Here is a 15,059-nt window from a genome sequence, read left to right as displayed (position 1 = left end):
ATCCTTTGACTAGTTAACTTGTGTAAACGCAAATTCAAAATGCCTAAAATGGAGAACGAGGATTTTTAATCCAACCCAGGGCTATTACATGGTTTCAAAATTTATCACAAAGCCAATTTATCCAGGCTTTGTCCGGTACCACACAAAACATGTTTGTTCGCTCTTCAGTCATATAACAAGTCATTTATGAAAAGATAGTAACTGAGAAATTTACAACCTTTCCCCGATTCTTTCGTCTGAGTGACTCAATTTGCCATTGCCTTCAATGCTTGCGTTCGCTCTATCTCAGCATTCAGTGATAAGGGCACCATGTTGCTTGCACTCAATATATATATATATATATATATATATATATATATATTGCGAACCCTCCACTGCCAGCGTGCTAGCTCAGCGTCGAGCCTTCATCGGCGCCCGCCAACTATAGATTAAAGCGGAGATTAGTGCTCCGGGGACTGGTGACCATCCCCCCACAATCGCTTCCCCTCCTCGGTTTGGTATCGTCGTGCTAGCTCAGCGTCGAGCCTTCATCGCCATGCGCCAACTATAGATTAAAGCTGAGATTAGTGCTCCGGGGACTGGTGACCATCCCCCCACAATCGCTTCCCCTCCTCGGTTGTCTTGGTATCGTCCACTTCACTAATAACCTCCAGGAAGTCTAGTCCACCATCCCAGAAGTTCTGCCCCTACCATTCTTGCATGTTTGGTTCCCATCACCTCGCCGCCGGAAGCTGCTGCCCGACCATCCATTACCTATATACTGTCCCCGTTCACAATAACCCCCTATTGGCACAACGGAGACCCTATATTCGGATTCCTTTGGTAAGCTAAAAACCACCGCTATGTAATCACCCGTTCCAACCAGTCCAACGGCTAGTCCCCCTGATAGATACCTCGACGACAAAGTCCTTTCCTTCCCAAAATGAGGCGCCTACTCTGGCCCAGATAGAAATTGGTTTACGGGTCGGCGGATAGATTCACCCTTTTTGGAGTATATTTAACGTGCTATCATTCACTTTTGGATTTTTATCTATTGATACCGTTTTATCTGATGCCTCCTGGCACTCACCTGGCGATGCTGCTCTCATCCTATTCCTTCCTCATTCCATCCCTTCCCAATCTTCAAACTTTGATTATAATTGCCAAAACTCCCCATACAACCGTTATTCATTCAACCTGATTGACCCTCGGGCCACAGTTACATGGTCCTCCAAATGAAGGGAAACTATTCGTGGCACTGCATCGACCTGACTCCATCTGATCAATCTCTCCGCCCAACCCAGATCCAGGTGCCACGGAAATGGGTATCCCCTATCCGATTGAGGCATCATTGACGACCGTTACAAGACTGTCCATAATCCGAAGTATGTCACTGCGGTGGTGGCATGGCACTGCCATACCCAGTGTGGTAGCACTCCCGTAACTACTTTCTTCAGAATCTCTACCGCGACCTCTCGCCCACTTGAGCCTTAATTGCAACCATCCATAATCCGAAGTATGTCACTGCGGTGGTGGCATGGCACTGCCATACCCAGTGTGGTAGCACTCCCGTAACTACTTTCTTCAGAATCTCTACCGCGACCTCTCGCCCACTTGAGCCTTAATTGCAACCACGAGCAAATTTTCCACATGGCCCTAACTCTAACTAAGAGGAGAACATTCTGACGCGATGAAACATTCGTTTGAATTCGACCAACCCGCTTTTCTGCTGCAATTTTGGTTTGCTTGTTCCATAAGTTCAATCTCATATGCGGTGTTTCTTTGGCCGTACGCACTGGCGCTATCCACCCGTCGAACCCCTCCCTTACAATGACCTCCCTACAAAAGTGGCACCAGTGAGTCTACTTAGTTTCGGGTTAAACCGTATTTTCGAGGCAAAACTTGCCATTTGGTTCTACTTCGAATTATTCCATCTCCATCTCCATCTTTGCTTGTTTACTCAACCGGCCAAGTTCAGTCATGACTAGCATTGGTTCTCATTTTTAGTTCACGTCAGTCAACCTCATCTTTGAACCAGTTGGACCACATGCCCATTGTCCTAGTTGCTCTCGGTTCGCGCAACTGCGATGACGTTCCATGCAATAAGGATATCTCTCTGGTTGCACCTTCCCCCCAGATGTCTTGTTGTCTTCTGCGTTCAGGCTGTAAGACCCGATCAAGCCTCAATAGCATGCTCCTCGGTTCGCGCAACTGCGATGACGTTCCATGCAATAAGGATATCTCTCTGGTTGCACCTTCCCCCCAGATGTCTTGTTGTCTTCTGCGTTCAGGCTGTAAGACCCGATCAAGCCTCAATCAGCATGCTCCCTCCAAGTTGGGAAATGAACCTATTAGCATTATTATTTTTCATCAGGTATTGCCCATTGTTTATGAAATTATCCTCATCTTCGCGCACTCTCCAGTACCCGCACACTTCCAGTCGTGTTTTATTCTAACGGTAAGCCACCCACAAGTCGATAATAAACATTATTATCCAGGCCCGTGTCGGTTTAATGGTGACCAAGCCTGCGTCTGATGATGCCCACCGCCCATGACGCTGTCTCTTTTCCTGAACCCCACCTGTACACGCAATTCCCGCCAATTATGCTTTTATTCCGACCGTAACATTATGCTCATGATTACCGGTATACCACACACAACATTATTATTATTATAAGTATAACAAAATGTTTCAAAGACCAGAGTTTCGCGGCACATTTCGCATGTTAAAATTTTTCAAAATATGACAGCGTGTACTTAGAAGTCTTGTGATGTCACTTTTCGAGTACCCAATGACAGTCTAATGACAGTGACAAAAATGTGATTAAACAACTGAGCTTTTGTTTGTGCGATAGTATCAAACGCGATTACGGTCTGCAGACAGACTCATACATTTTGTAAATCATTGTGTTCGAATGATTGCGGGATTATTTCTCTGGCCAAGCCTACTTATTTTATTTTGGTTAGGCTTTAACCTGGCATGGTTTATGAGAGTGGTGTAACTAAGAGACGTTGTTGATGCATCAGCTAGGATGCTTCGACACTCGACTGCACCATCAGAATATGCTACTGATATATCATCGAATTTGGTCAGTTGATTTTTCTACTCCGTTTGGGGGCCCACGGAAAGTTCGTTGGTTTGGATTATTTGCAGTGGTAATACACGGACACCGTCAGGTTTTGTTTCAGGCCGATTGAGCTGGAGTTTGGAGTGGTGCAACCGATATGTTGAGTGACATATATGCACATCGTTGTCTAACTAGGACCTAGATTCCACCATGCACATGAAACTGAACATGTGATAAAAATTTTTGGGTTGACTGATTTTATTCCACACGTTATTCGGGAGCGAGAATTAAAAAGGCTGGTTTGAGAACCAAACCATGCCACGTCCATGTTAGTCTTCTTCTGAAAGTTCCTCACGTCAAATTGTTTTCGTCTTCATACACATAATATTCCTCGTATTCGATTTCATCGGTCTTATCGTGTGTGTGTTTTGCAATGTTGACGTCACCACCTTGCTTGCCGCTGCCTTGTGGACGTTCCTTCTCAACTGCATCGTCTTCGTCGTCTTCCTCTGAATCTTCTGCATCTTCTTTGTCCGCATCGTCTTCTACAACTGATCCACCTACAATTGTGTACAATAAAAAGAAACGTAAGCAAAACTGCATGCACAATGGTGTTAACGGTTTCGTTGTGAACATACTAAACTGTTGATGGTATTGAAGGGAATTAGAACGACTGGGGGCGGAAGGTCTCGGGGGTCAAAATCAACCAACACAATGTTATCATAATCATCGTTATTAGCCATTCATTAAACAAGCGAGGCCAAATATCCCGAGGAACGCTCATATTCAGATACTATCTACACCGCGATAACATGGAAGGTATGCGCGCATGGTCAAAGCCTATGCATCGACGGATTACAACGCACGATAAACCGTTTGCACCAAAACTGTCCGGCTAAGGGAACAGAACAAAGACGATTATCCGCTTATGCTGCAGGACTCAGAGGTATCGCTTCGTACACTTATGTGAGTTTTCAAGCCCTATTCTGAGGCTTTTGCTCTGTGATCGCTACATGACCACGCAGATGCCACGTGGCCATATGACTATTGATTTCGCAACCTTATACGGTTGTTTCGCCGCCATTGACGCCAACCGTGACGGATTTTGTAACGCCACAAAGTGACACCCTTATAAAATTCCACGCCGTGATCAAAAGGAAAAGCGTGGTATTTGGGTCTTGTTATCTTATTCAAACCATAGATGAGTTTCGTGACATCGCAATAGTTGCCGTCCTTTTAATACGTTATTGACCGGCGTTGAGTAGCAAGAGCCACCCCATCTTTATATATATATGAAAGAAAATATATGTGAATTTGGAAGCCATGTGTTAGGCTACTCAATAGTAGCCCTTTTCATGAGTGCTAAAAACATTTGTTAAAAGCAACGAAATTTTGGATCCATCAAGGTCAGACAGAAGTAAACTAGGTCGCCCGGTTGTCCGAGAGCCGTAGTTGGAGACTATTAGCCGCACAATTCTCTTAGCTGAGAAACCTTTACGAGTGGAGTGAAATTTTTCCGCCAAAATGTTGCGCTCCGTTGCGTATGAGCTCAGATCAAAAGCCGCTCCAATCTAAGTTCCTATTTTTCTGCTCACCAAATTTCACTATCCCCTTGAGCAACAATACCCCTGGCGGAAGTCTCTCAGAGTAGTTCCTCAGCGTCGCCGAAACCCCGGGATGCCTAAACGGAGCTCAAAAGTTTGGAGTGGTACTCTCAACTCAATTGCCCGATTACTTTAGTTCATCAGTAACACGTCATAGCCTTCGAAAATTCCATTCCATTGTGCGAATACTGAGCGGGGTAAGGATGTTAGATGGATTTATCTTTAAAATCACATTTTGACGACCAAGAGTGGCATTTATCTAAGAGGTGGGCCAAACAATGAAATTAAAACAATGCAAAGTATGCCACAATGCCCTCATGCGTAAAAAATGCTTCAGGACCCACCTCACCAGCGGTGACCTGAGTCACTGATGCAGTCGGATTAGATTAGACTGGAAGCAATCCTATTGGTGGTCTACAATTATCAACCTTTATTCGGAAAGTGCTGTTGACGCACTGAGCATACGTACCCATGGTTAAAACTTGGGTAAGCGTGTGCTGTTTGCAACGGCACAGTACAGGATTGTGTTTAATATACATCGATCCTTTTTTACAGTCAAACACAAGGTTGTTGAAATTTAGAGGGCATCAGAGTTTGAACGGTGCACGCTCGGCCCGCTCATCCTCAACAAGTGAATTTTATTCCTCTGAGGATGTCACTTCCAAATCCCTTTAAGTTAGCGTTTTCCGAAGACTTCTGATGCATAGTTAATTGTTTGTTTTCCTGCTCATCATTGGGCTGAATCTGTCCAACTGTGTTTTGACAAGTTGGGTGGGGGAGCCCTTGTCAAAAAGAATGCGTTGGGTGTATAGGATCTAATTGCACATGTGCGGAATGAACCGCAGATAATTTCTTGAAACGTGGCGACTGATTCATTCAGGAAATGCCGAAGCAGAGTTCAATGGTTGGTCAGAATGTGCTGGATTTCAATGGAACCCTGTTGCCAAAATGTTGTAATAATGCAACGAAAAAGGTTGTTGTTACAATCCGACATCTCACATATTCATCCGGAGAAATTTGTCATAAGAACGGCTTAGAAATAGTAGTGAACGCGCAATGTGGCGCAGGAGTCAAACGATGGCGTGAGCAGTGAATTATCGGAAGCATGAAACGAGTGGATTGGAAAAATCTATAATGAAACCGACGGTAAACCACCGGCACGTTTGGAAAAACATGTTTGACATGAGTAGGGGAGAATTTTAGCCACCTACAGCAATGATCGAGATCGGAAAAGGGATTGAGACATTCGTGGCGTCAACAGACGAACGAATCCTATCCAAATGTTTATGTAACACAGTACTGGCACACAAATTCTTGTCAAATCTTCCCAACCGATTATAGTCTGTCAAAGTGCGAACGATAATCTCAGATGAAAGTTACTCGCTAATTGATTGTGGGAAGGATTTTACCATTTAACTGAGCCACCTTGAAGGTTTATTTTCTGCGTGTATGTTCGGATGGAACATTAAATTACAGATTTTAGGACGGCGGTAGAATTGGCTTTAAACGGATGATTTAGGGGCAAATCTGAACCAGAAATATGGTCCGATTATGGGATTCAGGTCACAAAGGAGCACATCCACGTGTGGTTCCAACTTTTTTTAAACCCGCTACGCATTGGGAGGGAAATTGCTCAAATGATTCAGAAGCTGGGCGCCCAAGACTGTCTTGTAGTCGTCTGTGTTCACGAATACAGTGAGTTTGGTCCTGTCTGCTGTCATATTGGAGGCTGCTTTAGAGTTTCCTCGTTTCCGCAAGGCCGGTTTTTTACTACCGTGGTTCACTACTGTAGTTCACCGATTTTTGGATTCGAGATGGCTCAGCGTGAATTTACTGGCCAGAGGTCTGCCTCTCGACTTCTCCTGCCTAGGCTTGGGGGACCTGGAAGTAACCCAGTCATCGTGATTTCCTCGAGTGGCATGGTACCCAGGAACCGAAATGGCGCCGCAAATGAAAGACTTCATGTGAATTAAGGCAATTTTAGTAAGTAGTAACGCTGGCGCCCCGTTTCATTTGCTGAAAACACAATTCGAACAGGCTGGATCATGGGATGTAGTTCTAACGACTTCAGTGGTTTGCGTCCAGTAATCACATCAAAATGCAACATGTGGCGTTCACGTTTTTCGAGACTGACACCCTCAAGGTGAGCGCTGAGAAATTTCAGTCATATTGAAATGAATTTGAATGTGACTCCATGTCAGCAAACGTACGCCTTGACAATCAGTTCAGCTAAATGTCGGTTATTCAGACAGTAACGTTCATGTGTTTGGTGGAATTATGATATTTCGGGCAAAACAGTGGTGTACATCCATTTAGCGTGTTACCTGTACCAAATTTCGCGTTGTGAAAGTATTGTAAATAAAAGGGATGCGAGCGAGAAAGGCAGCAGATATGGACAATAACCACGTAGGCTGCGTGCGATCTTCATACGGAAAAATTTCCAAAGGGAAATAGGTGAGAATTTGGAGCTCCTGTGATCCCGTGTCTCAGATACAAAATCGTGCTCATCCTTCACAAACGGTTACCAAGTCCACTGAAATCAACGAAATCTTATCTGAGTGGCGGTGAGTTGTGCACCTGATCAAATCCGTTCTTTGATGAGATGGATGGATGTGGGATGGATCTACCTGACGAGCCCGTTGATTTCATCTTGTTAGGTTTCTAACCAGGCGTGTTTTGTGATGGTACTGTGCTTGACAGTCAGCAATAAATTCGGATTCTTTAACTAAGGATTACAATATTGGCTTTCATGGCCACCGGAATGCCGAAAGTAGCACTAGTATTGTCCAGTGTATTGTGTCTGATTTGTGGGCTCGAGGAAGTGGCGTTGAGAGTGATTGACAATCCTAGTGAGACAGAGCGAGCTTTGTGTTTCAGCCAGATACAATGAAAATCAACATGGTGCAAGTGATAAATGACTCGACGACGTTTCATTTCAGTATGTGACATAGCTAGATAGCTGTTCATAACCATATCTGAGAAGTCGTGATCAAACGAGCTGAGGGACGATGAATTTAAAACGTCCAGCTTTTTTAGCTTGCCTGATCTCTCCTGGTTGGCTCTAACATGGTCTTCATACGAATAGTATTCCTCGTATTCATCTGCATTAGCATCAGCTCGCGCGGCTTCCGCAATCTTGCTTGTTTTGTTATGACCGCCGTTTGCATCACTTTGACCATCGTTAAGATTATCGTCGCCTCGATTGCCAGGGTCTTGATTTACATGGTGGAGCAACAAAGCACTACTTTCAAGCAGATTTACGTGTCGAACATGTGGAGAGTATGAGATCCTGTGAAATAGTGTAATGTGTCTTATGTTTATCTCATGACTGGGGACAAACCGTGATGATGGTGGTGATAGAAATGCAACAAGGGAGGTTTGCATGGTTGCTGAATCACCGAGTTATATGGGTTGCATTACAGTCGTGAAAACAAGGTAGTTCGTGGGCTCACACGAGTTTTATCAGGCGTACGTGTTCTTTCTAAACACAGAAATCTGGCTACATGGTGGGATTGCAGCCGACTTTGCCGTCGAGTTCAGTCGAAACCGTACTGTTATTGTTTGGTATAGGGGTATCCAGTGTTTGACTTAGAAGGCGTCTTCATAGTATGGGATGTGCGCGGATGAGGCCAAATATGACGAATTGCACACGAGTAGGTGCCCTTCCGGTCGATCAAGCCTCCAACCAAAGTACCACTTGTCGCGACGGTAGGCTATATTTGTGACAGCACATAATTCTGTGGTAGGAAATATCAGGAATGCTACCTCTTACTAGGCTTTGTGTCTGCAATTTGTTTGCGACAAGTACACTTGTCGGCAGAGTGCAGTGTATCACCATATCTCCTTAATTTGAGATCTGTGGTGGAGTGAACTGGAAACTCATCAGCTGAACACATTTATGGGTCAAGTTCTTCTATGTACTCCTTACCTGGACGACATACTGGCACTATCAGACGTTAAGATGGAAATCGATAACCACAAATAACCGGATGACATGTCGGCCGTGGTGTGGTGCCATCACCTTAGTCCCCTTGCTGCATAGAACGGGTCAGACAAGTAAAGACAGGCTACAGTTGACGCCTCCCTTTGTTCTGTTTGTTTCGTCTCCGTTTTATCCATATAGTTGCTAGAAACTTCTCCGTAGGTTTAACAAGTTTATTCGCTATCCAGCCCTCTCACTGAATCGAGCCGGACAGCAGGTCTGCTCTTCATTGTTTGTCACACCCGCCTCCAGTTGATATATGCTCTCTCAGTGGCACGTTCCAGCGTTCAAATGCGGTTGTTGAATCGAAGAGTTTCCTTGCGCTAGCAATTGAACACCTCTGGGAATCCGGAAGCCATAGTGGATGGTCCTGTCGAGGATCATAGAGCGGAACGATCTCAGGCTGATACCGTTTTGAGGTGGATGACTTTCACATATGCACAGTTCATCCGTGAAACTATACCGTGGATATACCGATAATCTCTACCTATCCACTATATCCGCTAATATTCAAGCACAGGACAGCTCTGATCTATTATTATATAGTTTGTACACAGCTTTTGACACCATAATAAACCGTGTCAAGTTGTCAGCCGTGCTATGGTTCCCGGAAATATGAACACATAACTAGAGAGAATTAGCGGTGCCTAGGCCAAATGAGATGGACGAATTGGAACAAAAACAAGACCAAACGACAGCGCCTAAAACAGTCAGTGCTTCACGGGCTGTGCGTGGCATTTACTTGCAAAGCAACCACAGGTTTTCCCATACTCCTGAAACCTCACAGGAAACTATCCTTATCCTCATACTGATCGGTGAGGTGGATCAGCTGTTGATTGTCACTCGCTCCGGTACACTTCTGTTGATTTCGCGCTTATCTGGTGTGAGTTGTTTCGCGCTCTGCGGAAAAATGTACGGTGCGTGCCCCTCGGCCGGCTTTGACAAACTCTCTGACCGAATGTAAAGTAAAACTATTTTGCAGACCTACTGGGGTCTATTTGGTCCAATGCATTTTCTGATATCGGCACTTACTGGAAATCACCTTTAGCAAACACTAAAGACGCCCCTAACTGTGCTTGTGGTGGGACACACCCAACTGAACGAGCTGAATTAGGAGGCTGAGACATGTATTTGATTTCCAATAATACATTCATTATAACAAAACTGTCGAAGTCCAGAGTATCAGAGCGCCTGGAAGAACGAGAAATCGGGTGAGTCTAAAATGTCGAAATGGTGGTCGTAGCGCAAAACTCAGGAATTGTGTGGGAACTGCTCCCATCGACATGTTCTTCGGGCTCTAAAAGGTCGTGATGGGGAAGGCAACCAATGGCAAAGGTGACTCGCTCAACTTCAGACACTAAACAGGCTCTAATTCTCCGACTGGACCCTTTAAAAACAACTGCACTTGAGTTTCCAAACCAAAATCGGAGCTCTAGACGATCCACTTGAAGTCTCGGAAAATACCGAAATTACCCACATGCATTTACGGCATCCCCATTCTCATGTTATCATCAATGAAGGCAGCCTATGATTTGGCGGAAGAGGACTCCCTGCTTGTCGGTTTACGATTGTTCCTGTTGATACTCCAAATGCTCGTGTGAAATGTGTTAGTTAATACTATGAGTTTTTGAGATCACAATCAATGGACCGGCCTCGCAGTGCAAATAAGAGGAGCGCAGTAGCTTAGGCTGCTGCGCTTTGCCATGAACACTCACCCAGTATGTCTAATACGCGTTTTGGTCACCATGACGCAAGTTAAAACTGCTGATTTTGAAAGTCAGTACTGAGCGAGCCTTCGCACAGTGCAGGATTTGGCATTTCAGGAGTCCCATTTACTATCAAAACCTGCGTTTTTCTTGATAATATTGTCTGGGTAACGTTTTGAAAAAGCCACAGCACATCAAGAAACTCCTCGCCTCTGCACATTCTGGCCGGTCTCCTCATCCACCAGTTTGTTTTATATTGACTTGGTGGTATCGGATGCCTGATGATTGTTATTCGATCGTCCTCAAAGAGATCTGTGACCTACAAGTCTGCAGATGTTTCCGATAAATTTCTGATCAAGTTTTAATCACCGATGTGTATCCAGTCCGGGCGAACTCTCCACAAAAATTTATCATATTTTCTTCAGCGCGACGATAATCACGGCTTATGACTGCATTGTTGTTTGTACTTTGCTCAGTGTGTTCAAGTCCTGACTTGAGTTTGACAATGGTTCTTGTTGGGAAATACAGTCACAGCGGTGGTACAATCCCTGAATGTAACTTACAGCCAGCCTCTTCCATAAGAACGTCTATCTTCGACGAGGGATGTTGCGCTCTTTATGTACCATTGTCGTGGCCAGTCATATGATGTTATCGGCCAGAGTTATTCGACAAAATAGACGAGTTTTACAAGAGACTGGGTAGAAATAACGCTCGACAGAAAGCATACTTCGCACATACAGAGAACAGTTCTCATGGAAGATTTATGCACGTGAGAACAAATAGACGTCAGCAGACACAAAAACCTGCACAATTGACGCGATAAATGTTTCGAAGATTCCATAGGAAATTCGCAACTGACACAATTTCGTTTGGGATAGAAAGTTCACTGAATAAACCTGCTGCTTTGATGCGAAGAGGGAGAGTGTTGAACATCATTTTACGCCTGCATGTCAAACAGTTAACATCCGAGGTATCATTTGAACACCTCTGATTCGGAAATATAAAGCTCAGTCTGACTGTAAATTGAGAGATTAAGAAATCAATCATTGGGATTTCATCCTGCAAGCAAATTTGTGCTGAAGCAGTCTATAGTATTTGTGTTTTTAATGATACGTATCAGTAAAGCAAGCTCAAAAGAACCTGAGTAATGTGAAGCAGCGATTTCCGGGTTAGTAATTTCAACCTTCAACCCTTCCATTACGGGTGGCTAATCAGTGATGTGACTACAACTCCGAGAGCATATGGCGGCATTCATCGCTGAATCTTGGAATCCACAACTGGTTGTTCAGGTTTAAACGGGTTCTCAAGTTTGAGGGAGGAGTCTTATTAATCTAATGCGTCGTTTTCCCGACCGACATACAACAATTCAATAGTAGTGTGATGAAACAAACTGGTCTGCAATTGAGAACTCATTCCAACTAACAACACGGTCACGTTCTCCACTTCCACACCGACTACATACACCAAACTAGTCGTCCGAAAATGAAAGTATTACAATCTGCTGCTTTAGTATGCGTCGGTTATAGGGGCCTGGTGCTCCTGTTTCAACTTCATGGAGTTAACGTGAGAGAAACAGACCATGACAGAGTTGTGCCAATAAGAATGTGGAATGCAGCGCAAAGTCGTTTGCTTTTTTTACATTCCAATTTCCGCTCCCTCGCCGAAAGAAAACGATTTAAGCTATTGTGGAGCACATCTTTGACAATATGTAGTTAGGCTGCATGGTTGTGTATGATCAGGCTAAAAGGAACTTCAGTCGAGTTGCCCGACCAAGTGACGGAACTGGTGGGACCTGAGTTCGTTAGTTAGTATGAGATTAGCCGAGTAACTGGTGGAGGTTAAAACTCAATGATCGCCTTTCGGTTACGCGTAGATAAATGTATGCTTGTAGCTTACTATTTTGAACAGTTTCCTTGGCTGGTTTATCCACATTCGGAGGGTTGATTAACCCTGAAATGAAGAAGACAATGGTGCGGGTGTAAATCAGCAGGAAGCTATGGTGAGTGGTGACAGATTATGAAGGCCCGACGTCATAGGACGCTACAAAACGGAGCAACTGAGAAGCAGGTCATCAATCCATTCGCCGTTTTACCAAAATACTTGATTATTTTTATAGCTGAGTTAAAGACAATGCAAGCATCCACTGTGGTTAAGATGAATTGTTCGGATTTCATCGCCTAGACACAAGTTTCCTGAAATGTGAATATTGTGATACAGATTTCATGAAAGTAGGCATATTACCTTCAATGAGAATCCTGTCACGGTCTTGTTTTTCCGCTGGTGAAGGCAAGTCTTCTTGTTTGGGCGGGGGTGGGAGAGTGAGAGAAACAAACATGACTAGTAGGAAGTAATTACGGGTCCAACTGAGAGAGAATACTTGCACATGTTCATGAAAACGCGGTATTTTTCTTAGGATATTGACAGTTTGATGATGTAATTCTAGGGAGGTAGGTCAACTCAGGTTTGTGCTACGAAGTCTTCTAAAATTCCTGCAGTAGAGAAATCGTAAAATGTTTACGCCTTACAAGGGATTCAATCGTAAATAAGTGTTACTTATCAACGATATGACCAGGTTGACCGATTTGTGGAACTGCTCAAGCTTTTTTTGCCAAAAATGACCTGTTGAATGAATGGACCTGCTAATGCCAAGAAGCGGACCCTTCAGATTTGATCCATCAATGTTGACATCCTAACAGAAGTGAATAAGGAGCCCGCACACATACCGGAAGGGACTTATCGTAAACTATGTATCTGATAGATACCAGTTGTTGAAAGTTTCCCGAATCTTCCACGGGACATGCGAACGCTGGATTTGCGAAACGTGTTCCAGAACTGAATTAGTATCCTATTACAGTGCATTTTTGATGGGAGGTTTTGTTCCTACAGTTTTGGAGGCACTTTATCATCCTGAGTAACGCTCTTTTCAGGTTTGTCAAAACTGTCTAGAAGCTTTTGTATCTGCCCGCAACTTGTGCCAATTCCTCTGGGTACTCGCACATTTCTGCTGTGAAATTTGTGAGCAGTCTGTTTGTGGAATACATGACGCACTCCGGGAAGCCTACTTGGGTGACGTGCGAAATCACAAGCCAAGAATTACCAAGCCTTGAGCTTTATCAACGTAAAGTGATGCTCATCTTATGAGAATTTTCGTCCAATTGTTGCACAAATCGGTGCAAGTTCAAAGAAAGCCCGACAAGAACGGCAAATCAATGTGAATTACCGAAAAACGTGCACCCACGGCACGTGGTAACGCGATAGGCCAAAAAGCCCGCGTGAAAGTTCATCAGCATCAATTCGACATGTTAGGGGTTAAAAGTTCATGAGGAGTTGTGGATGAATATTGAATACATGGGGTAGGCGCGGAAAACAGTGGGTTGAATGACGGGAATGGTTTGACTGGATGGAAAGAAGAACACTCTTGAAAGCCGTCGCACATGTATTTTTGATTGCGCTTTTTGGATTTGAATTTTAGCATGCTTGACAGTGAGGATTGACAATCAATTCATCGGCAACATGGTTAAAATCCGATCCCTTTAGTTGAACTATCTTTTTTAAATGAGAATTCTACGAAAGAATTGAACATCTGAGACCTGTCCATTGGTGATGGATCGCTCAGGTCATTCGCGTCGGTGTCACGGGCGGTTTTGCGTGTCCAAAAGTGCGTTTCACTGATGATGGTTCCGACCTCTATGATATGCGTTTTCAAAAAATTTTAGCATTCATGTTGAACGATTTTTCACATATCGTTCGACATGGACGTACCCTCGATTAGTGCCAATTAAGAAAATTCTAATTTGGCCCCCAATAATCGGATGCGTATCAGGTGTTTTCACGTAGTCAGTGACAGGGGGCCTTTGTTCACACTACTTTACGTCTTCTGAGCTTTTCATAAATTAATGACATTGAGGATATATTCGCAAGTATGATGCGGAAAAACCAACCTTTTATTCTTTCTTTTGAATATTTGAGTAATGCTGCACATTCTGTATGAAGACAAAATGAAAATTTGTATCGGTTAGTTTTATAATCAAGTAACATAAGAGTTCACAGCGCGAATGAAACACGTTCTTGTTTGTAGATCCCAAATGAACTGCAGATTTGAATAGATTCCCAGGACTCAGTGGGCAATGTACATGTGACAGATATCGCTAATTTGATAAACTTCAAGTGAATGTTATTGCTTGCCTCCGTATGCGTCGTGTTAAAAGACGAACACAACAAATGTAGAAGCCAATGTCAGCGATTGATGAAAGTGGTTGAAACATTCACCTTTCAGAAACATTGTGCAATACTTGTGTGTGGGGCATGGATATCAAAACCACACAATTACACACAGCATATGAGTGCAGGCGAAAAAAGCCGAGATAAAAGATGATGAAGACTTGATCAAAAAACATCGGAAAACATCATTCCAAATTATCACGAAAAGCAAGAAAATAAAAAATAACCAAAAGCAAAGTTAAGAAAGCACGATATAAGGGATAAAAAAGTTGGAAACATCCAAGAAAAACGAGAAGCGCAGAAAACAGGAATAAACACCAAGAAAAATCACGAAAAAACAAAAGAAAGAAAAATGTACTAAATAAGAACCAAAAAGAAGAACCCGGTGCAACCAACGTTAGCGCAATAGGATTCAAACAAGAGTCTAGAGAGAACCCGATAGCAAATGATGACCATGGGTTTAAGTCAAAAAGCACACAGGCACGCGTGATTTCGCGTG

At 43.7% G+C, this 15,059-nt stretch overlaps 2 protein-coding genes across 2 annotated transcripts in view; one reads left to right on the top strand and one right to left on the bottom strand.

Moving 5' to 3' along the window:
* Positions 1-12,520, top strand: part of T265_07565 (hypothetical protein) — a gene marked incomplete at both ends in the record, with an annotated part of 20,590 nt that extends 8,070 nt beyond the window's left edge. Inside the window, one exon of the mRNA XM_009173122.1 lies at positions 12,456-12,520. Coding sequence (XP_009171386.1) covers positions 12,456-12,520 — 65 coding nt within the window. The remainder of the gene's footprint in view (positions 1-12,455) is intronic.
* Positions 7,373-8,035, bottom strand: T265_07564 (hypothetical protein; the record flags this gene model as incomplete). The annotated part of the gene is made up of 1 exon (XM_009173121.1): positions 7,373-8,035. One exon carries the CDS (start codon positions 8,033-8,035, stop codon positions 7,373-7,375), a length of 663 nt encoding a protein of 220 aa, XP_009171385.1.
* Positions 12,521-15,059: the final 2,539 nt, after the last annotated feature.

This window comes from Opisthorchis viverrini (genome assembly GCF_000715545.1).
Source record: "Opisthorchis viverrini unplaced genomic scaffold opera_v5_175, whole genome shotgun sequence".
Classification (NCBI taxonomy): domain Eukaryota; kingdom Metazoa; phylum Platyhelminthes; class Trematoda; order Opisthorchiida; family Opisthorchiidae; genus Opisthorchis; species Opisthorchis viverrini.
This window is presented reverse-complemented; position numbering and strand designations above follow the sequence as displayed.